This window comes from Choloepus didactylus, chromosome 9 (assembly GCF_015220235.1).
Source record: "Choloepus didactylus isolate mChoDid1 chromosome 9, mChoDid1.pri, whole genome shotgun sequence".
NCBI classification, from domain to species: Eukaryota; Metazoa; Chordata; class Mammalia; order Pilosa; family Megalonychidae; genus Choloepus; species Choloepus didactylus.
The window spans coordinates 61,444,383-61,468,529 of record NC_051315.1 but is presented as its reverse complement, the minus strand read 5'-3'; the positions used below and the strand labels follow the sequence as shown (position 1 = coordinate 61,468,529).

General features: G+C 46.2%; 2 protein-coding genes across 3 annotated transcripts in view; both read right to left on the bottom strand.

The window, feature by feature from the left end:
* Nucleotides 1-4,859: 4,859 nt before the first annotated feature.
* DLX1 (distal-less homeobox 1) lies at nt 4,860-8,870 on the bottom strand. 2 transcript variants are annotated; one of them, XM_037849933.1, is made up of 3 exons: nt 8,393-8,870; nt 7,556-7,755; nt 4,860-6,423 (listed from the first exon to the last, which is right to left on the bottom strand). In XM_037849933.1, the coding sequence occupies exons 1-3, from the start codon at nt 8,703-8,705 to the stop codon at nt 6,169-6,171; spliced, it is 768 nt and encodes a 255-aa protein (XP_037705861.1). In that variant the 5' UTR covers nt 8,706-8,870; the 3' UTR covers nt 4,860-6,168. The 2 variants fall into 2 exon arrangements, with proteins under 2 accessions (XP_037705861.1, XP_037705862.1); XM_037849934.1 differs by lacking the exon at nt 7,556-7,755 and having other exon boundaries at nt 6,347-6,423.
* Nucleotides 8,871-13,438: 4,568 nt separating this feature from the next.
* The window catches only part of METAP1D (methionyl aminopeptidase type 1D, mitochondrial), an 89,289-nt gene continuing 78,580 nt past the window's right edge, over nt 13,439-24,147 (bottom strand). Inside the window, 5 exon segments of the mRNA XM_037849245.1 lie at nt 13,439-13,880; nt 14,013-14,091; nt 14,953-15,000; nt 16,323-16,420; nt 23,136-23,299. Coding sequence (XP_037705173.1) covers nt 13,802-13,880; nt 14,013-14,091; nt 14,953-15,000; nt 16,323-16,420; nt 23,136-23,299 — 468 coding nt within the window. The 3' untranslated portion in view covers nt 13,439-13,801.

The window sequence follows — 24,147 nt, the reverse complement described above, 5'->3', positions numbered from 1 at the left end:
GTGATTGGACTCAATCATTTTCTCGCCCAGTTGCTGCGTTTAGGATGGGGGCCCGGGACTTCCCGGGCATTCTAGCCCCAGAGAACAGGAGCCTGAAGAACGGGATTTTCTCCTCCACAAGTTCACGGGGGAGGACAGTGAAAATTTGCTTTGGGTGGCCAATTTCCTAATTTGCCCCTATTAAAAGAAAAAGCCCAAGAAATTCAATTAAGCCCGCCCTGGCCAAGGCGCTATTTGAGGCATGAATGTCTCCCCTAAAGCTGCAGCAATCATGTGGCATTAGACACTTCCGGAATCCTATAGCCAACCTGAAAAATCCCAGACCCCCTTTTCCCTAATTTTTGCTCTGATCTGTAATTTTATCCACATTTGCACTAGTTTGAGCATTCTGGCTCTCCCATCTGAAAGCCTGCAATTACTATATAATTCTTCGCAATTTCAGATGTCCTAATATGGACTGTAATTTTTGCGCAAGACAATTTCCTGCTATTTCAAGCATCAACATTGTCAAAGTTGTATGTACATAATAAATGGGAATATCAATGCATAGTTTTTAGCATAACATCTTGACTCCTCGATAATTATATCCGTTCGGAGCCTACGCAGAATTAGCCTGAATTGCATGGTAACTGCTGCTGCTTTAAAATTTTTAAAAATTACTCATAATTTTCCCAAAGATTACCAAGATCTCGAGTGCACAATGTCATCAGCGTAATGAAGAGTAAACATTTATGCTAATAATCTGCAATTTTTTTCATCAGCTATAAAGACAGAGGCTATATAGCCGAAAATTTCAGTCCTATTCTGCAAACGCAGCGCTGCAAAAAGCCTGCGGCGCTCGGAGGCGCCAGGTCTTGGAGACCTCTTTCTACTCTTTACTCTCGGGATAGGAGGATGGGGCCGGGGAATTCTTTTTGATTTTCTGGTTTTATTTTGCTCTGGTTTTTATCGGTTTTGCGTTTTCCAATTTTTCTTTTCCTTTTCCTTTTTTCTGTTTTTTTTTTTTTTCTTTTTTTTCCCCTGCCTTTTCTCTCCCGTCATTCTCTCAGCCAAAAGCCGTATGCGAACCTTTTGATTTGATGTAGCAAAGAGTGTGTCCAGATTATCTGAAATTGACACTGAAGAAGGTAAGGGTGGAAACCGGTTTCATTTTTCAGAGGGTTGGAAGACTGAGCTGCGCCCGCCGCGGCGGCTCCCGCTCCGGGAGTAGGAGGGTGGGGGAGTGATTATGTATGCACCAGCTAATTCTTCCATCAAAACTTCTTGTCAGCGGTGGCAGGATTATTCTTTTTTTCCTTTTTATAAAAACACTTGATGTTTCAGGAAGTGTTAATCCCTGAAGGTTGGGGGATGAGGGAGGGGGCGGGAAAGGGGTGGGTGGGGGGTGGCATGTTTCTTGAGCCTGGGGAAGGCACCCTTTAGAGCTATCTGCCTGCCTGGAGTTGGGGTTCGTTTGGAGCTGGGGGCCGGAGGAGGGCTCCTTTGAGGCATGGGGTGGGACCCCTACCCTCTCTATTGCATATGAAGGAGGTTCTATGGCCATGTGGGATGAGGAACAGAAAAATTCGCTTTAGCCTACCATTTCAGGGTGTTTAACCCAAGCGCTGGGATAACAAAAGCCAGAGAATTCTGAAGCCAGTTTATAAAATATATAGAAAGCAAGAGGTGGAGACCAGGATAAGAATTTATAGTTGGGGCCTGGGGTGACTTCTTTCCCCCCAATTTCTCTTCATCTAATATTTCAAATTCATATCTCATACCCAGACCTCCCTTTCCTTAGATGAAAGAAATTGACAATTTTTTTCATGGTGTGAGATGTAGTTAATGTCTATGTCAAATGACACTCTGGGAATGAATTCAGACTTCTGTGCATATAGATAGGGATTTAAAACTTTTTGTGGCTTTTAAAACTAGTGCAGAATAGGGAAGGCTGAAGAGCCAAGTGACCAAGTCCAGGTGGAAATTCCAAAAAGAAAGAAATAAAAATAAAACACAATGATTAATGAGGGAAAGATGTGAACTATAAATACGTTTCCAACTGTATATTTTTAATATATTGCCTAGATTTAGGAGCTGGTTTTTTCTGCTATCAGACTACCACTTGCAGGGCCTCCCAGCCCCTCCAGGCTTATGAAAGCCAAGACCAATGAGGAAGAGATTGTTGCTTCTGCCCCCAACCCCCACCCCTGTCCCTTTTAGAACGAGTGTGTATGAGAGAAGATATTAAAGAGGTATCTGTTGTTTGGCAATTTTGCTAAGTCTGTCTTCATTACTTCGACGCTGTGCATTTGCTAATTTGGAGGCCCAGCCATTGACAAGCTTGCTCCATACACCTGCAAGCAATTTGCCGGCTCCAGTACAGGAGAACTGCAGAGATGGCAGCTCGCACCTATTTGTTTTTTTTTTTTTCCCCCTTTTCTCAATGCACAGCAAATTTGGCTTTCAGTGCGTTATCTCTTTTGTTAATGCAAAAAGATTCCCTGGGCGAAAAAATTGCTCATAATTACCAGAGAGATGGGGAAACTGCATTAGAATAAATAAACCTGAAATTACTGTAATTATGTTGTGTTTGATGGGCCCGGCTTGTAATCAAGAAGAGAATACAGTGAAATGATGCTGACCCTCTTGGGTTTGCAGCTGTACGCGCACTTTGGGGTCTTTTTTGCAGAAAAGAGTCATTTTGATAATCATTAAGCTGTGTGTAACCTATTTCAGAAGTGTTTTAAAATGAGGTTCACATTTTTTGAACAAGGGAAAAAAATCCCAAAATTGCATTTTGCCATTACAGATTCATACATAAGGAAAGGTTGTGTTTTCTAAGTGACAATTGTTAAGACATAATATTCAAAATCAGTATTTAATCATTATAATGAGGTATTGTTTAAATATAACCACCTTTAGATTATTCATAGTTTAATTAATATACTCATTATGAAAATCTTTGAATCAGATATTTGATGAACTACTTGTCAGTAACAAGGCAGCATTAATTAGGCCTATATTGAGATTAACATTTTTTTGAAGTACAACTGCTTATAATTATAATAGAGCCTAACTAAAGCCCGCCTTCGTTGAGCTAAAACTAATAATTTCTCTATTTGAACTGTTAGGAAGAGATTATTAAATTAGTATAAGCTAATATCTCAAAACATTAAAATCTGCTTGACCAAACAGATTTTGCCTGTGGCTTGAGGCGCTGGGCCCCGTCTGCCATCTGGGGGACCCGAGTCCGATGCAGGAGTGAAATCCGCCAAAACCTTCCCATTAGCAAAGTCACATATCGCAGGGGAAACGAAAGCCAGGAAAGGCCCCTGCATCGGCGCCCAAGCCCGGCCCGGCAAGTCTGTTTCCTCCGTCAGTGTTTGAGGCCCGTCAGCCTGCCCGCAACCTGGTCTCCGAGGACTGATTTCCCCATTAGCGCTCCTGGTTCTGGGGCCCACAGGAGAGGAAAATTCCCAGTCTCAAGCCTGGAAGGGGCCTCGAGATCCCTGGCTGCATCCTCCACCACCTCCCCAGCCCCCTCCATCACCCCCCGCCGCTTCCCCCGCCCCTTCTCAAAGGGCGTCGGAAGGGCCTGGCGAATCTGATCTTTCACCGGCACCAATTGAAAAATGGGTGCTTGTCACAACACAGATCACTGCCTTCCCCGCTCTGCTCCCCACCACGCGCTGGAAAGGGCTCCCCAAAGGCAGAGGACCAACCCCTGCGGGAAGCAGCGTCGGAAGCTGGTACGCTGCAAGCGGGAATCGTGCAGTGTAGCCCGTCCGAGTTCGCAGCTTTCCAGAGCTGCCCCGGCTCAGCGGCAGGGTCTGGGGTTGGCACTGGGGTAGGGTGCAAGGCCAAGGGCGGAAGGGGGAACCCTGCCTGTTCTAGTCGCTCGGAGTCCGGTTCTCCTAGCGAGGACTGATCAGAGCCCTCAGCCGTGTGTGCCCAGGTTGCGACCCGGCCTCCACACTTTTGGGCTTGTGGTGGTGGAGGGAGGCGGCGTGACTACGGTGCGTCAAACCCGCCCGCCCCTCCGTTGTCACCCCCATTTCTTGGGTGCGCAAGGAAAAAGCCCGCATCATTAGGTGGGAAAGGTCCTCCCTTGCGGTAAATGTGCCTGAGCGGGTGGATTGGCTGAGGAGGGACCTTGGAGGGGTCCCGGGAGTATCCCCTGTCCCCCGGAGCGCACTGATTGATTGGGGACAGCCTGACAGACATGTCCTTCCGGCCCCTTCCCGGCGGAGTTCTTTCCGCGCCGGGATCCAGCGCCCTCCGGGCAAGCAAGACCTGAGAGGCCGGATGGGGTCGGACGCGGGGGCAAAGGGGGGTGTCTCTGCTTCCAGGCCTCCGGGCCTCCCGCGCGGTGACTGGGCTTGGAGGGCACTCAAGTCTCACAGGCCCGCTACCTTTGAACTCTGTCGCCCTGGCCGGTCCCTTCGGTTCCTAAACCCGGGCTCTGCGCCGCGGCACCTGTCCTTGATTCTCATTTCCCAGAATTCTTGCTGGCCTCTGTCTCCCTGCCCCTCCAACTCAGGTGGGGATCAGACCCTTTTGGTGTCGGGAGGAGCAAAGTAAGGGGAAAGGGCCCAGCCTTGCGTCGATATCCTCGTGTATCCCGGGCCTGGCGACCCCACACCATCCCGGACAGAAGTTACTCGCCCCACTCTAGTTGTCCCCAGAGGTGGGAGACCACCCCTGGCTCAGGCAGCCTCTCACACAGCACAGGAGACAGCAGCTGTTTCTCGAAACCATAATTTTACTGTCTCAAAGAAACTTTATAACTTATTTACAAAGTTCTTCCGTCCCTCCCCCCCCCATACAAAGCAATAAGTTAACATTCTCAATATAAAACTAAACTTTGACATAGAGGACACAAAACACAGTTGATTTTAATTGACCACATTTTCCAAATTTCACAAGTAAAATGTCAAGATTCTCATTTCACAAAGCATCAGGTTTTACAGCCACACACAATGGAACGGAAAAAGGCTAAACTTGTGCAACATGTTTACGGAACAATAATAATAACAATAATAATAATAACAACAGTAATATGTACAGCGATCAGATCCTGCACTGGAGACTGTGCGTTCAGGGTGGTGACTGGCATTATTCCGTGGTCGAGCCTCTGGGAATTGTTTTAAAGCTGCTTGTCTTATTTTAAAGCCCACTAGAATTAGGGCGCTTACTCTTGCCTGCCTGTTTTCTCTCCGCTGCCCATTGGTCCTCCCTCTTTCTCTTTCTCGGAAACAGAATGAGGATATTCCTTCTTGTTCAGGCAAAGCGACCAAGTGTTCCTCCCGAGAAAATCGCGTTAACTTCATTTCTTTCTCTTTCTTTTCTTCTTTTTTCAATAATACGGGACAAGTAAAAATGCAAATCACTAGGCTTCAACCTCTTCATACCAGCGAAGTACAAAAGTTACTGTGAAAGTTAAAAATCACCACGTGCTCCTTATTGGTTTGCCCGGGTGCGTGAAAGTAAACTGCATTTGGACAGGGCGCTGGGTGCGCCCCACGGAACCGCAAACTGGCCGGCACTTGGAGCCTTAGGCGAATTCCATTTCTCAATAAATAAGACCCCTTCCCTCCAATTTCCCCCAATTCCCGATCAAGCTACACATATAGCCAGGCAAAGCCCAGGACAACGTCCCAAAGAACAAAATTCCCACTATTCCCGATCTGGACGTTCCGGAGGACTGCTTCCCCCTCCTACACGGTGACTATTTGCAGAAGCTACAGAATGAGCACAGCGAACAGACGAGGACCTCGATTTCGTCAGCGCGCAGACACAGAGCGAAAGGAGGCAAGAGACAGACAGGACAGGAAAGAGCTTTTGCTTTTTCTACATTTTGCTTTTCCTGATAGTCCCACAAAGCTAAGCGTCGGCGGATCGGGTCGAGCGGGCTCTTTTGGCTGTTGGGGCTGTCTCCGGTGGATGTGCGTGCGCTGGGGCAGGGGCAGTTCGCCGTCCGCGCGAGTTCCAAGCCGGGATCTGGCTCCAGCGCCAGGGAAGGCTCCGAGGAGGCGGCGAGTGTCCTGCCTTCACTGTCCCTTCTTCCTTCCCTCTGGGCCCTTCTCCTCCGAGCCCAGGACACGCTGACGGGGTGGATGGACCAGGAGGTGGGAGGGGCCCGGGCTGGGAGAGACGGAAAGGAGACGTGCCGGTGCCAGCGGGCAACCCTCACATGAGCTGGGATTGCTGCATAGCTTCTTGATGCCCCGAGGGATACCAAGACGTGTAGCTGGGGATGTAGGAGCCTGCGCTGCCGCCTGAGCCCTTCCCAGACGAGGAGTTGGGGTTCCAGCCGGGAGGCACAGGGGGGGAGCCGGCAGACAGGGCCCGGCCGTTGGCCAACGCGCTACCCTCCAGAGCCGCCCCGCCCTGCTTCATCAGCTTCTTGAACTTGGAGCGCTTGTTCTGGAACCAGATCTTGACCTGTAAGAGCGGACAACAACGTGACTCGGGCTGGAGCTGCTGAGCCACCGAGGGCGCGAAGAGGGAAGAGGGGGCCGCGGGACAGCTGAGAGACGAGCCCCCGCTGCCCTGCGCAACTGGGCAGTTCCCTGCAGAGCCCTGGGCCCCAGTAAGAGCCAAGGGCGCGGAGGCCCGGCCGCCCGCCGCCGGCTGCAGCAGCTCGCAGCGAGCCAGGTGGCGTGGAGATGAGCATTGCGCGGGGGATCCAGGCCTTCCTTCGCCTGCCAGGGGCTCAGTCCGACCCTGGCGACCATCTGCAGAAGACCAAGACCTGCAGAACACCAAGCGCCAAGAATTCCAATACGAACATTAATAAAAGAATCGAAAACCTAGGAAGGAGTGCAGGAAATTTATTTGCAATGCGGGCGCCTTTTCTTTGTATCGTCCTTTTTTGCCCGTAAGTTGGGAGCTGGCTGAGGAGGTCGCAGGGTTTTGTTGAACTTTTCTTTGGATTCAAACCAACCTTTCCTTAGGGTCTCTTTGCTCTCCCCAGCTCTGCTCCAAATCCCGGCCTAGACGTTGAAAACCCGCGCCAGCCGCGGTCGGGAAGCCCAGGGGCTCCCCTGAGCCTTAGAGAAATCCGGGAAGGAAGGCCCCATTTCTCCTCCAGGGTCTGGGATTTGGGAGGTGAGAGGGCGGAGGAAAGGATCCCCCTCTACCGGGTGAGAAGGAGGAGGGGGACGAAGGCGCCGGCGGAGGCCCTGAATGATTAGCCACACTTTAAAGGCAAAGGAGGGATTAGCCCCGCGTCTATTGTTCCAGTTGTTCGGGCACGCGTGACCTCAGAGTCCCCAAACAAAACGTCCGGGGGAAATCCTTCCTGCGCCCTAATCAGATTGTCCAGGGACGTAGGGCCGGGCGGCAGGCAGCGCGGGTACAGAGCGCAGCGACAGAGTCAGGGCAGAGAGAATGAAGGAGGAAGGAGAGACTCTGGGAGCCAGGGGTGAATACACACACGCGCGCGCGCGCACACACACACACACACACACACACACAGAGACCCCGACCCTGAGGCGGGGCGAGCAGGAAATGAAGCCCCTGGCGCAGGACAGCCGCGGGAAGCCTGCGTGGCGGAAGGGCAGCGGCTAGGTACCTGGGTCTGCGTGAGTCCCAAGGAGGCCGCGAGCTCCGCCCTCTCGGGCAGAGCCAGGTACTGAGTTTGCTGGAACCTCCGGTTCAAAGCCTGCAACTGCAAACTGGAATAAATCGTCCTGGGTTTGCGGATCTTTTTCCCCTTGCCATTGAAGCGCACTTCACCGCCTTCCACCACCGTGCTCTTCTCGGAATCCGCCCCTGGAGGGACAGCAGAAGCGGGGGTCGTTGTTAATGTGGAAGGCCGCCGTTAGTGCAGGGAGCAGAGGGCTAGTGGCTAGCTAGGGATGGCGGTGGCAGGGCCGGGGAGAGAACGCTCAAGAAACTGAAAACCAGGGAAGGGTCCCGCAAAGTCCGAGGGTCCGCCCCGGGCCGCTGCAGGCGGTCTGGGGCTGTTCCCAGGCGAGCGGCTCCTGCCTTTGCAGGGAAAGTTTGCTATTTTTGCAGACGGTAGTTGAGGTTTAATTACCCTTAATTGCATACATTGTTTATAGCGCTACGCAATAAATAATTACGGAGACTAATACGTGCACATGTGGGTTTCTGTTTTCCAGTGGGGTATTGTGTGCTCGGCGCACGGAGCCGCCCAGAGGCCCAGTCAGTGCCAGGGGACGCTCTCGGACTTATCTTTGGCTGGATAGTTGCGAGTTGGTTAGATTTTTTTTTTTTTTTTTTTAATTTCTTTGCTATGACAAAGATCCATAGATTGATACCCGAAACCTCTGCTACTTCAGCGCCCTCCCCCCACCTCTTTCTCTCCCCCTCTCCCTCCTCTCTCTCTCTTTCCCTCTCTCCCTTCATACCTCCTCCTCTCCCTCTCCCCGTCGGGCACACGTACCTGGGTCCTCCAGGCGGCTCTGGGCGAGGCTGGCGCTGCCCGGGTAGGACTGCACCGAACTGATGTAAGGACTGGACGCATGGCTGCTGACCGAGTTGACGTAGGGGTAGCCCAGCGGTCGGGAGAAAGAAGAGGCTGAGCTGTAGGCGCCGTCGGGCTGCGAATGGCCCGCCGAGTGTAAACAGTGCATGGAGTAGTGCCCGTGGGACATGGGAGAAGGAGACATTTGCTGGTTGGGCGGCCCAAACTCCATAAACACCGCCTTGCCCGACACAGGGCTGTTGAGACTTTCTGGCATGGTGGTCATGGTCATCTCTTCTCGCGGGGCCGGGGTCTAGGTCTCTCTTTCCTCTGCTTCCCTTTTGGGGGTCTCTGTGTTTCTCAGGACAGGAAGGAACCCAATTTAAGCGGAACAGGGGTTTTCACTTTCCATTCATAAGAAAATGGAGTTTGTCTCTTTGAAAAGTCTAAGCATGATGCTGCCGAGCTCCCCAAACTCGCTTCAAAGCTTTGACTCAGCCAAGATCATAAATATTCATAAGATGGAGAAGCTGATTGGTCCGCTGCCTTGCATAATCACCGAGGATTGGTCCGAGGGACTCCGGCTCGGCTGGACTAGAGCGGCAGCCGCGGCTGGGCCTCGGGAGAGATGCGTCCACACTTCCTGGCCGGGGCTTCTCCGCAACGGAGCTCGCCGTGCAGGGCGCACAATGGTCTGCGGGGGCCGCTTTTCCTCGCCGCCGCCGCTCCCGGCCTGGCGCTGAGCTTAGGGCGGCCCCCGGGGCCTGGCTGCCGCCCTCGGAAAGCGGAGTGGCGCACCGGGGGAAGCCCGAGGCCGCGAAGTGGTCGCGAAGTGAGCGCGGTCCTCTGGAGCGCCTTTTCCTTAGCGCAGCACCCTCCTGGCCGCACCTCCCTGGCCCTGATCAACTCTCCACATCCTCCCGGTCAGGTTTAGAACCCTTCCCACAAACTCACTCGCTCGGCCGCCGCGCCGCCGCTTCCCGGGGCCTGCTAGCATTTCTCCAGGCCCAGCTGGCCACTTCAGCTCAAGGCTGCACCGGTCTGATTAAAGCACTGCACGCGGAGAGCCTGGAACCCGCGCTTCTCCCAGGAACCGGCCTTACCGCCACCCCCACCCTCCACTCCCCCCGCCCTCCAACACACACACACACACACACACTGTTTCCCCATGAGGGGCCAAAGGGCTCAGTTCTGCTTGAGCTGCGGACGCCAGGTGGTCATTTTCCGGCCTCCCGAGGTCTGGAGAGAATACCCAGGAGTTAGGAATCCTTGGGGAACACCAAAATCCGCGGCCAAACCCGGCCTGTGGTAGGCTCGCATCTGTGTGTAGACACTTCTCCCATTGAGTCCAGGATGTTCCCCACAGCCTGGGAGCCGAAGCGGAAGCTATGAGGCCTGGGGGGCGGGCGGGGAGGCGAAAAGGCAGAGGGCTGGTAGAGGCAAGAGCTACCACCGTGCCTTCTACCGTCTGGGGTCCTAGTGCAGAAAAGCGCACAAAAGAACCCCTCCCCCCTTCCAGCTACACACAGCCACCCCCGCGCGGCGTGGCGTGTACCACGCTGGTTGCGAGGGGCTGTTGGTTCCCCAACCCGACAGCCCCACGGTGAATCCCAAATTACTTTGTTAGGTAATTAGAAAGTGTTGATAATTATTTCTTTCATAATTTAGCCGTGTGACGGGAACAGGGAAATGATCTTGTGAAAGTTCACACGTGCAGATGTATTAGTTACTGATTCATTTGATTAAATGGTAGTCTCAAGTGCTCGGATCCGCAGCTGAAGGCGCCCCATTAGCGTAACACTGATGTTTAATTTTCATACGCATAATTAGCCATATATTTAACACTAATAGCAACATGCAGCCTTTCAGCGTTAAACAGCCGGGGATTTGATCTGGCCTGAGCTAAACCTTCGCCGCGGCACCTTCCCCTGTCTGGAGCGCTCAATGATCACAGGACAAACCTCTGTAATCAAGCACATTTTGGCAAAGAGGGAACACCAATAAAAATGAACATTCAAAACAAATTACATCGGTGCTGTCGTTACAGATGTTAGTGGAGGGGGCTTCTCTCTTCTGTAGCGGCAACGCTGCCCGCAGAATTCCAACTCCTTTGGTTTGAAGGCACGATGCTGGGGGCAGAAATATTTCAGGCAGCGTGGTTGGAGCAAAAAGAAAAACAAAGCAAAAAAAAAAAAAATCCTCCAAACCAATAACGGGTTTTCCAACGTTTAACGTTTAAAAGATTTTTTTTTTTCTTTAATCACCGAACCACACGATGAGGCTTTGTAGCAACAACCAGCTAATGACTCCGCCACCAGACAACCCCCGGAGTCGGTAGGGTTTCCAAATATCCTGATAGCACTTGTGGTTTTAATTGTTCCTTCCTAGCGCCTGTTTTGGGGTGTGGAGTACCGAGCCGTGCGCCCAGCCCAGCTGCGCTGATGCTGCCGGGGCCCCGGCTTTCCCGCGTGCGCCTTGCGGGCTCTGACCACGTAAGTTATCCCTGCGGCGGGCGTCGGGTCGGGATTGGGGCCTGGGGAAGCAGAGCTAGCGACTCCCGGGAGTCAGGGCAATGCGTGAGAAAACCCGAGGATCGGGCCACCCAGGGCCAGTTTATTCCCGAGAACTGCAGGATGGGGGAAGGGAAGAGAGGCGCCGCACCCAGAATGAAGCTTTTCGCGGCGCAGGGGACTGAGTTGGCTCCGGGAAACAAAGACTCGGCACGCGCCCCTTGGGAAACGGTTTCACAGCCTTGCTTATTTTAGAAGTGAACTGTGTGCGGGCGAGGGAATGAATACACTCCCAAATTATTTCTTAGCCCCAGAGAAGCAGGTCTGGGGAGGCGCACTGAGCGAGGGCCCTCCTCCGGCCGCGAGCCACCCGGCCTTGGCTTGCTTCTCAACGTGAGAGCTTAATCTCTCCTCTAGGAGCCCAGAGTGGATTGCCCCCTCCCCCACTGCTGAGGCGACACCTGTTTTGAAACTCTGGTTTGCTTAGATCTTTGCGTGTGTCAACTCTGAGAGGAAACAACTCTCCCTTTTATCCCGAGAGCTCCGGATTCCGAGTAGAAACTGTTGGAGACACTCCCCAGTATCTTGAGTCTGTTGGTGTAGCCCTAGCCAAGTGTGGCTGGCATCTCGGCGGCCAGGGGATGAGATTTGGGGCCAGTTCTGCTAGCAGAGGGGCGGGGAGACGTGGACAAGGTATTTTAATAACTGCTTCCTAATTTCAAGTTCAAAGCGTGTTAAACGGAGTTCATTCTAATTCAAGTTTGTTTCCTAAGGAGTTGCTTGTGTATTGGCTGCTGCTGCTGCTGCTTTTGGTGGCGGCGGCAGTGGTGATGTGTCTGTGTGTGTGCGTGTGTGTACACACACATTTAAACTTTAGGTTTAGTCACTTTAATAAATGGGATTATAAACGTGTCCCATAAATACCTCCACCTCGAAATAATTGATGCACGAGCAGCATGTTACCTCAGCAGTTAGTAAAATCCTATGGTCCTAATAAAATTATTCTTGGGGAACCTCGGAGTAAACAGATCCGCAGATCTGATTGCTCTTGCAGAGAAGTGAAGTCATTCTTTGGCAAACCTCTCTCAAGACCAACTGGGCCCTGTTCTTCTCTGGGGAATGCTGATTCCTCCCAGGCCATAGCTCCCGCCTCCTCTGGGCCTTTACTTGCCCAACTCCCGAGCACCTCAAAAGTTTTTCTATGGACTTTGAAAATCCCCCAGCCTCCTCCATCGCTTCCAGCTTTCAAACCCAGTGGAATTGGAATCGCCTCTGCCAAAAAATCTGTATCCCTAGATTCAGAGAAAGAGGGCTGGAGGAGCTGGGGAACGCCCAAGAGAGTCCCGAATTCAGGGGAAATCTCGGACTCGCCACTTTTCCCAGCACGTTCATTTTCTTCAGTTCCCCAACCCCTTCCCTATCACAAAGACAAGCTGACTCTTGGGTCCCGGGCCACCGACGCCACCTGTCGTAGCTGTTACAGGTGCCCACATTTCCTTGGTGCTCCTGCTCCAAGCTGCATTTAGCTGATGGCAGCTTTGTAAAACTTTCAGTAGAAATACGAGTTCGCACAACCACTGACCGTCTGGACACCCTCACTGGGCTTGTTCCTAAAACCAAAACCAAAGGGGCACAACTTCCCACGTGGCCTGCCAGAGGTCCCCGTTCACCCTCCCTGAGCCAGAGTGTGAACAGGTTCTAGGGAGAGGAAGCAAGGGAAGCGAGGGTGCTGCCGGCAGTAACGGGCCTGGGGAAACCCATGTGGGCTCTTTTGCTCCTGAAGCTGGTTGGAGCTGCCGGCGGAACCATAATTAAACCCGCCAACTCCAGTGCGGGCCAACTCGGTCCTTGCCCTCCAGCGTGCCCACTTCGCCTCTCCCTGGAATCCTCTGAGAAGTCCAGAAAAACGGGTCTTCGCGGCCCCTGCAGCGTCCGGCCGCGGGTCAGCAAAGGACCCCCAAAGGAAGGGATCAGTTTGGGGGGTAGACGACAGGCTAAGCGGCCCAACGCTGTTTAGATCTGAGCGGGTGGAGGTGATGTTCGAAATCCTACTGGAGCAAACGGTCTAGCGTTTATGAGATGGTGGTAGTGGGGTAGTGTCTCAAGCTTCACCTCTGGGATGGACGCGCGGGGCAAGACCCGCGCCGAGGAAGAGGGAGCCGCGGGGGACCCAGGAAGTCATTTTTTTGTGTTGTTAAAATATTGCAAAAGGGCCAGGCCCAGGGTCCACAACCAAGAGGAACTATTTGTAACCAACGCCTCCGTTGGCAGTCTAATCTTTTCATCGCAAAGCGGCAAAGAGACCCGGTCGAGAGCTCTTGGGGCCCGCCATTGTGGAGTTCACAAGGGGAAAAAAAGTGATTTTTAAAAAATTTCCCAGCAAACAGCAAAGCTAGTTTTTTGTTTTTGTTTTTCCAGCGCGCGCGGGTGTGAAAAGTTCACAGACTCAAAAATTAAGCCTCCACCTTCTCCCCCAAGTAACTGTCAGGGACGCAGAGAGCGCAGTCACACTAGGTTTAAGAGGTGAACGTTCTTTACTGAATCAGAGTCAGTTAGGACAAGGGAAAAGAGAAAATCATGGTCTTTTTGGCAGTCCCTCATCTCTCAAACCAGGGAGTCCCCATTCTGCTCCAAAGGCGTTTCCTGCGCTGGGAAGCCGAGCCCAGCGCCAGGATGTCTCCCTGAAGCTGCATGGCTCGGTAGGGCTTCAGATCTGGGTCCTCAACTGCCCCCAATCCACACCGCATTTTTCCAAAAAGCTTATTAGCTGTTAGGGAGGTTACCGCGCGACCTGTCGTTCAACTGTTTCTTCTAAAAGTTCCTCAGTTGGGTTTGGACAACTTAGAGGCGGAAAAGGCCGCGCCTTTCAGGCCGCGCTTCAGGCCTCGTGGGGCAGTTTGGTCAGGATCTGCGCGCCCCCCGACGTGATGAGAACCGTGTGCTCGAACTGGGCGGACCTGAAACGGAATCCGCAGCGGTTAGCACGCGCGGGAGCGCCGGCCGGGCGGGGAGCTGCAGCTCGCCAGCGCCGTCGGACGAATCTTTCCTTCACACACAATTTTTAAAGCAACAGAGCAGAAAGAAAGCACCTTTGATTGTCTAAGGAGACCACAGTCCATGCATCCTCCAGGACTTTAAACTCAGGGGATCCCTCGGTGATGATTGGCTCTGTAAGAGGGAAAATATTTACGGCGGTGACCTCATCAGATTCTTGTCAAACATTGTTTACCCTATTATAAAAAACAAGAATAAGGTTTCCTCCTGCCCGCCCCCCACCCCTATCCTTCCCCCCGGGTTCATCTTGCCATCTTGTAAGAGCTCTTAATTGTTGTTGCTTACATAGCATACAACCAACTAAACAGTAGGAAGAGGAAACACGATGGCTTTCAAAAATGTATGAAGTTGACCAGTTCGTAATTTTTTAGAGAAAGAAGGGCATTTTAATCAAGCCCTAATTAGGATCCCGTGGATAAAAACCACCCAAACACCAGACTCTCTTATAAGTACCAGCCAGTTAAAAAAATAATTGAATTTTTAAAACATGCTCAAAATGTTCATTAATCAGCAAATAACAATTTTCTTATTTCACTCTAATTGCTTCTTCATTAAGTCCCACAGTCAGAAACATGGTGCCTTCTTGGCCCTGGGTGATTGGAATCTGGTGGTGACACCAATCACAGGACCAGCCAGGAACGGGCCGCCAGAGAGCACATGCCACTTGCTGACAAGGAGCAAGGGACATAATCGTTTCTAGTTACTGGGTGTTAAGGGGGAACAAAAACAAAAACAAAACACCATATTATGCTGGTAACAGAATTAGAGGTTGGGCAGCTGCCGTCTCCCAAATGTGTCGGTAAGTATCTGATTTAGGAAGATGGGGCTTGAGGATATTATTTAATCAGATTTACTATGCATCCGAATTATTTCATTACGCTGATTGGTTTTATTAGTCCTTCCCGGGAAGGCCCGGCTTAGACCGTCGCTTCCGTCAGGAGCTATGGTTCTCAGAAGAGGAACTCCAGCACTGACCTATGGTGAATGCCATGCCCTCCTCCATGAGCAGATTGTCGTCATTGGCTGCAAAACAAAAACAACAAAAACACTGGGTAGGAGGAGTGGGAATGGGAAGACAGAAACAGATTTGGGAAGGGGGTTGCCACTCAAAATAACTAAAGTCGGTTTTCTTTTAGAGGCATAGAGAGTGTGGTGTCCTGGGTGGTGGTTGGATTGGTGCTGAACAGAGGGCTCTTGGGCATCATTGTCTGCACTCAGGGTCACGGCCCCTGTGGGATACCCTCTGGCTTGTAGGAGCAGCCTGGGTCTTTCAGACACCCTGGCCCTGGAGACCACCTGCTGCCAGGTCTCCTGTTCCTGCTAGGTCCTGGTACTGGTCCAGGCCTTCTACCCACCCACCCCAAAGAAAAGAAGTAAGGCTTCCCCAAAGGAGAGGGTGCAACTGGAGGGCAGCCTCCTGGGATTCGGATTGGAGTAGGATGATCATGACACAGGTTGTCCACAAACTCCAAGCATTGGGCTAGGCTGGGCACAGGTCTTTCTGCACTCCTGCCTGGACCTCTTCTGGCCCCCTTGGGGGAGGGGGGGCTTTTTGGCCCATGGGGAGTTCTGACCTTCCAGGTCCTCCAGGGACCCTCCAGGACGCGGGGGCCAGACAGTAATTCTTCCAGTAACCACCTCCCTGCCCCCAGTGGATGCCGGTAGGGGAAATGGCTGACCAAGTACAGAGGTCAAGGAAAGGGGACCAACTTTCCTTTGCTCCCTGTCCAGGTCTGCACCCTCCTCAGGGGGCACCCATAGAGCTGCCTCCTACCCTGATCAGAATCCTTCCACCCCTTCTGGCCCACCCCTGCCTTTTCATTGTAGGGGCACACACCCAGGCAGGGAAAAACAGGAGATTCTAGGGAAGCAACACAAGGGTAGGTATAATCTAGAAATCACTAAAGAGTACATGCTGCTAAATACATCAGCTGTCAACGCTGTGTAGGATGTAATGAAGTTTAACCACAACAGTCAGCAGTTAGAAAAGGGGGTAGAAAAAGAAAAACAGAAAACAGTCATATGAGCATGCTGCTGGGATATTGAGGGAGTGGTGTTTTGTTTTCAGTAACTTCTTATAGACAAATATCCGTTTTGCCTTCCAGCCACTCACCCTTTAGGAGAAGACAAAAAAAAAAACAAAATAAACCTTATTTGGGGACTGAAACTGCTGGGCTCTTATCCAGTAACATAGCAATGTGCTGGTTAAGGTTAAGAAGCCACTCCTTCACCACTCCTACCAAAAGGATGGTAATGTGGATTGAAGGCTAGAGGAAGAGCTTCAGAAGCAAAACTGCCTTATCCCGATTCCATTCAACAAATAGCTCCCAAATTAACTATCTTACCATGATGCCAAATTTCTGGATGTCCATGAAAGTAAGATCCTATCCCATGTCCAACGAAATGTGGACAGACTTGCAAATCATTCTCATGAGTTATGCGGCTTTAAAAGTAATCAAACAAAATGTTTAAAAGGTTTTAATGTATAAAATTGTTGACACTTTAAAATACCCTTAAAGAAAGAAAAAAATCAGTTACAGTTAGAGTCAGATGATAATATTAGTAGGTTTTCATTATTCTGGAGTAATTTTAATTTTTGCTGTTGCTTTTCATAACTCCCTTTGGAGATAGGAAGCTATAAGGTATGTATCTACCATGGTAGTTTGCTTCATTTACCTTAGCACAACATTCAAACAAGGCTGTTTTTAGACAACAAATAAGTGTGCCTGCACACACATATAGAATATATATACATACTCAAGATGCATGTGCATATATATAATGCAGGTCAGCAAAAGGACTGTGCAAGTTACTACTCTGTGGAACCAAATAGAAAAAAAAATCACAATCTAGAAATGTGACTTCCTACTTCTATGGTTCATTTTATTCTGGCTGGCCAATTTCAAAACACTATACATTTTACAAACAGATGTACTTACACATAAGGTCAAATCTGCTTTGTCAATATTCTTGGAACACTCCAAAACTTCAAGATCATTTGGGAGTTCCACTCAAGACTTACACCATTAGCAAAAATTCATAAAGCATGCTTTTTAATCACTACCATGCCAAAAGAAGCTAGTATTGTGGTATCTAATTCTTAATGCTTCATTAGCTCTTTTCTACTAGCAAATGTTTTGGGATCCATCTAGCCTATATAAGCAAAGAGAACCAAACTCTAAAATCTTCACCTGTAAGACTGAAAAGCTGTTTTTAAAATTAAATGATCATATTTATCTCTGGGAGCACTAGAAAGATAAGAGCATATATACCACCGACAATTAACAGTTTCATGTGGATTAAAGGCATAGCATCCCTAATTCTAACTAACCATAACAAAGGACTGGGAATTTACTGGACAAATATTTCAAATCTTAACAGAATCAAAGTTCTTAGATCCCAAACTAGAGTTTCCAGCAGACCCTAAGTTTAACTTAACACAAACCCCATGGCTTACAGCCAGCATCTTTATGAGCATTCATTGTCTACATAATTTTCTCTAAACATTTTTAGCCTCTGTCACCAGACCTGTAAGATATCTTCACTTAGACCAGGATGTCACTATACCCAGCTTCTTAGGCAGATTTAATTTCCATGTAACTGAAAGTGCAGAAATAGGTAAGCTATGCATGTGCTTGGTACAGGAATGAAAAAAAAAAAAAGAAATTTTCTTAAGCTGCACTATATGGTTATACTAATTTCTGTGCATCTTTGAACTTTGGGCAGGAGATATAGCACCTTTCTCATGGCATTTCTACTTGAACCACACAATTTCTATATATATACTGAGGATAGCAAGTGGATAGAGGGTGAAAGTGAGATTATTAAATAAGACATACTCTAGATTGGTTTCTCAAAAGTGGGTTCTACTTGAACCTGTAAATTGTGTTAGTTCAATCTCACCTAACCTTAATGATTTTAAGAACATTTAATTTAAATGGTTCTATTTCATTTTCTTTAAAAAAAAACTAAGGTTTTTTTTTTTTTTTTTTTAAGAATATGATTGGCAGGCATCACAGCTACATCTTAAATGTGTGTTAGAATGGTAATCTTCATTTTAATTTCTGATGAGAGGAGAAGGAGAAAGCCCACTTTGAAAAATGTGTGGGGTCCCTCCCCCCTCATACCTTTCATTCTTCTTCATAAAAGAAGCTGTGTAATTACTAAATGGCTAAAGATATCTGAGTGCATTTTTCTACAACAATTTACTCCCTGGATTCTGCTGGAACTTCTGGTTATAGTAGTATCATAGAATGTGTGTGTCATGGATGCAAAGGTCAGAGGATTTCACAGCCGGGTGGAAAGAGGAAAAGAGCAGGACAAATTTCCCTTAGTTTCCTGGTTGAGCATCATCTGCCCAGCTCAATGCTTGATTTCCAGGAGCTAAGTATAGACTTCTGTTTGCTTTTCAGGGTATTTTCCTTTTGCATTGGTAGTCAGTTTTTAACATGTTAACTGGGACTAAAAGGGATAAAATCTCACGAATGTTCTTAATTACTATTTAAAAGCATGTCCTTTCTACTATTTTGAAATATTCTGGGAGCACATGACTATTTACCAGATTGTTGAGTTTAAATCTTATTTCAGAGAGACAACCCAAGGGACTTGAAGTAGCAAATTCCACTCCTCTAACAGAAAAGCAATTGCTGGTAACCCTAACTGAGGCATGGGATGGTAGAGCATGCATGTTCCTCTTGACTGGTGTGTTGGAGAAAATGCAAACACCTGTGAGGGCAGGAGTATCCAAGAAGTGTTGTAGTTGCTCCCCAACACTAGCCTTTGCAGGGCCATGACCCATTTACTGAGCACAAGGTTTTCTTGCCCTGGCACTTCACTGGTGAAATCTGCCTTCTTTTTTGCTGAAATTTGCTGAAAAGAGCTCCCCTGGTAACAGTCTTCCATTCTCTATTTCTTTAACTAAAAACCCTCTAAGACAGTACAACACCTACCCATGACCCTGAGCACATTTATGATTTACAGCCCTTCATACATAATATTTGGGGAGGGCAAGCAGAGGAGAGGAGGAAGGAGGTGTATAAATATCATTTATGAACTTACTTTTATACTATACTGTGTTGTTATAGTTCATGTGTCAGTTATAATTTATAGAGGAAAGAAATCTCCTTTAAGGAATTTCATCCTGGGACCATTTTCTTAAGTTTATTTCCTTTCATGGAAGTAGCTATACTCAACTGAAATGTTGTTTAGATAAATTAATACATTTTGACTGTATTTTAGGTAAATTAATACATTTTGACTATATTTTAGAACTAAGAATACATTCTCCCAGAGGGTAGAGGAGTACTACATTTATGTGTACATATTCTCATAAATAAGTAAATATGTACATGGAAATAGTTATATTACCATTTTTGCATGAATCATAAACAAGACTAATTTCCAAATGGGTGGTACCTCTAATGAAAGGATATCAAGTGGCATTTGATTTCATAAGTTACAGAATTTCACTTTAAGCTTTTCAATTTTTATTTTAAGCCGTAGTCTTTGACTGAAGGAATGCACAAGTCCAGGGATTCCCCCTACTGACAAGGAATGTTTAAGTAAAATTAGCAATATTTTTGAAAGCGGACAACTGTTTTCCAAAAGAATAGTACATTTTTTTTGTCTCAAACTGGATCACAAATTACTGTATTTTTCTTACAATAGTGCTGAACTTTTATTTGAGGTTTTCTGTTTCTGAAAAGCAGACATGATGGATTGAAATAAAAGATAATTTATTGCAATGCTTACTTTCTTGTGAAGAAAGAAGCAGTGTAATTGTAATTTACAGTAGCTGTCAAGAAAAATCCATCACAGATGACATTAAAATGACTTATTTTGCCTGAGCCACTTATTGTTTAAATGTGCATAATCTAATAGAGATTTTTAAAAATCTGCTTTATATTGTTCTAAATTAATATCAAAACATATACTTATGAATTAAACATTAAAAACATTTATTGATACTTTCATCATGACATTTGCAACTATAAGTTTAAATTATTTTTGATTGAACTGTCACATATTTGTGATGCATGAATCTACGCATTCCCAATATTCTCATATGTGCAAGTCTTTTCATCTAGAGACAATTACAAAAATACAGATTTAGAAATTTTTAAAGCAAATGGATGTTAGGTGAGTAGAATAACACTGTAAATTAAAGATCACTAGACATCCCTCACATAGTGAAAGCACACAGAGAGAACTCTTTTCATTAAACTGTTTTGGTCTACACTTCTTTGGAGATATCAACCTATCCTTTCAGTTTCTGAGGAGAATTTCCTATTTTCCCATAAAGATCTCTAGATTTTGGGTAACGTAATACTAATAAAAGATGCCTGAATGTTCTTTTCATGGTGTATCAGTAGAGGGAGGCAATACGAAAAATGGCAAATATCTTAAAAAAAAACAACAAAAAACAAAACAAATTTGAGTTGAAAGATGTTTGTAAACCTTCTGTTTGCAACGATTCAAAGTACTCATGGCTTAAAGGTGGAGATTGCTTGTTTATTTATTCCCTTAAGACTTTGCCTGAATAAAAAAAGGCAAAATAATAGATGTCCAGAAACACTGCTTTAACACATCAGAACAAATATTTGTTAGACTCAGGGCTAGTTTCCTCCCCAGTGGCAGATACAAGCCATCTGAATAATGAGATGTATTAGGGTAAAAATAAAAAGTTCATTGTCTGTTATTTTCCTCATAGTTTTGTAAGTGTAATTGTTGGGACTGATCTGCTTTTCAAAGGAGCTTGTACATGCAAATTCATCCTCTGCAAAAACTGACCTTTGCATCCAGATAGCTAAAATCCAATGTCACTTGCAATTCTACTCTCCTTCTTCTTTTTTTAATGTAGCTAGAATTAATGTAGTGAATATGTAATGAAATGCATTATCCTGCATGGAGATTTTATCAGATTTTCCAACTGAATGCTATGCTTTGCTAGTACTAGCTGGAGTTCACCTGCATGTTGGTGTGGCGTGTGGCTCTTTTTTGTAAAGAGTTAAGTCGTACACAAAAAAAGGGAACAAAGGTCAGCACCCAGCCGCCACTTGAATGTGAGATTTTTCTTTTTATTCCCCTTGATGTATACTAGGCTCTGTGTTATTAGTCTTAATGATGGAAAATTGTAGTGTTGATACAAATCTTTTTTTCAAAGTAGTAGGCGGGAGCTCCATTTGTTAGTAAGTTTTTTTGTGACTAAAAGCCACGGACAGTACATTTATGTAGCAGTAAAAGGCCTAGATGCTCTTTCCATAGCAGAGCTAATTATTCCTACTGTGACCTTACTGATCTAGCCTGTTCCTAGTACATCTCATCTGCACGCCTGTTCTTCTGTGTAGATGGTGTCAGAGAATATGAAAAACCCTATAATGAAACCATTTTCATGATGGAGAAAGGCTACTGGAGTTGCACTTGCTACAAAGAGGCTCAATTATATGAGTAATTGTGATAATTTTCTACATTCATAGCCTTCAATGGGGAAAAAAGAATGAGAGCCACAAAGGAAAATTACTTTAACAAGAAAGTACAGAGAGTAAAAATGGAAGAAGAGACAAAAAGGGGAAAAAATAACCAGAAAAAAAGTTTAAAAAATAGATCTGGAGGGAGGAATAGCGAGACAGGGAGAACAACAGAAATGCTCAAAAGCCCATGTGCAGCTGTGTTGCACAATTAAATTGAATTTTTTTTCTGCAGTTGATGAATGTGACTACTGCAAATGTGCCTCTGTAGTTAGCTATCATTTGTTGTTCCGTGACAGGAAAAGGATAATTACCTCTCAGAGAGAATCAAAGGCTGACATGCCCTTTAGACACAGCCATGAATGCAGAGCTCGATAGAATGCTTGAATAAGAATCTAGTGTTCTCTGCCCCCTTCTACTGAAGAATAAATTTTGTTAAAATGCAAGAGCACCACCAGTAAATTTGTTGAACCCTAGGTGTTCAAAAATATGAGGTGCATCTATAGACTCATCCCATTTGCAAAAATAAAACTGCATTTTGAATTCATTTCTATTATATTCATGGACAGTAAGATAGTGAGATACGCATTAAATTTCTTTTCCCAGTAGGGGTCTGATTCAACATTTCCTATGAAAGAACAGAGAGACACTATCCTTTTTTCCCAGGCTAGTTAGCCTATAATTTAAAACTGTCAAAAACACAATTTTGTTCAAAGTCTTCAATAAAAGCTTCTCAGATATAACCCAAAGAGATTTTACTAAAGTTTGATTCAGACACTGTTACAATATTTTTAAAGTCATAAATACATTTAACTGATATTTTACTGCCTTTTTCCTTAAAGTATTCGAAGGCTTATGAAGAAAAAAGGCAGCATCTTTTCAAGGTGACTAAGCTTTCCATCCTTTAGGCAAATGGGAGGTATTCAATGGTTCATATTAAAGAGAACAGTACTTTAAAGGGTACCAATATGATCATCTTTAACAAAATGTTACTTTTAAATGAAAACATGTATTCTGCATGTCTACTTCAAAACAGCTATGGCAAAAAAAAAAAAAAAAAGGATCTAAAAGTAGGCAAAGAAAAGTAGATTACAAAGAAAAGTCTTGAATTCAGAAAATACACATACACTTAAAAAGCAAGCACTGGAATATTGTGTGGAACATAAACAATGCTTTTCGAGAAAAATTAACAAGACAAAAAAGGACCGAAGATTACCCTTTCAGGCTGCTTGCTAATCCACTAAACTCCAAAAGTAAGGCTTGCTGGGGCTAACACTTTTTATCTTTGTATCACAGGGATACATCTTGCTTCATTTATTTATAAAATTTAGTTCTTCTCCTGTCTCATCGTCCAAGGGATGGGATGCTTATCCATCCCCTTCTTAGGTACTTTCTTCCATATTTGGTGTGATTTTGAGTAATGAAACACTACAGACCAACATGTCAAGCGAAACCTAAAGCAGCCATATAAATATTGCTTGCAGCTCCTATAAGTTTCTTTGCTGACCCTAGTTTAATTCACTTTTCAAAAATCATTTTTTTTTTTTAAACCTAGGGAACAATGTTGCAGCCTGGCAGTTCACATGCTGATATCATACTGAAATGATGGTTCAGAATCATAAAACATGTTATCAATTTTATACCAAGCCACCAATAACCTTTGTACCATTTGCCAACTGTCCCTTTACTTACCTGATTGTGTTTCCAATTACAGAGAAGGGAGCCCCTGCTCTGCATGCTGCAATTGCTTCATCTCGACACCTCCTGGCAACCTCTACTAACTTTTTACCACATTCATTCACATTGCCCACCAAAAATGTTTCAGAAGTATCTCCATGGTAGCCATTATAGTAGACCTAAACACAGGAAAAAATTTCAAAATATTTCCTTGTTTAAAACTCACTCTCTAAAGTACACATTGTGTTCATTCATATATTTAATGGATTCATGTGCTTCATCCTTGCAAAATTACTCTCAAGTTTACCAATAGAAAAAGAAGAAATAGAAATACTGAAATTTCGCAGAAATTAAAACGATGGAGCCACAGAATGATACTGCACGATTTAAAAATAAAAGGTGACTAGTATGGCTGTTTCGGCATTATGATTAGCACTACTATTGTACTAGATGACTAAACTATATATGTAATAATTAGTGACCAAAGACATTGACCCACAATTACTACAAGAGGTTTAAAGAGCCAATAAGTGTTTAACATGGTGAAAAGTTTCTTCAGTGTCTCAAAGGCTTAACAGACCTTTTATTTTACCAGTTCTATACTTGGAAACAATAAATAATGATGAGAAGAAATAAGATAGATATATCAATATTATAACTGACAGAGAATTTAGTTCCAAGAATTGAAGTGGTTCAATAATAGGAATGTCATATGTTACAGAAAAATCCTATCTAGAGATGAAATCTTAATCAAATGTTCCAGATTGCAGAGTGTTAACGGAAAGAAAAGTATACATGGATTTTTAAAGAATATCAAAAGAGGCTTAAGAGTAAAATTGCAGAAAGCATAATTTTATTAGTCTTCCATGATTCAGAAGGCCCTGTGGAATGTTAGATGACACCAGATTCATCATAAAAATCAATGATTACAAAACACTATAATAAATTTAGAAGGCAGAGGAGACTGGTTGAACACTGATCCTTTGATGTATCATGGAATTGGTTATTCTGCATAAATTCATCCTAT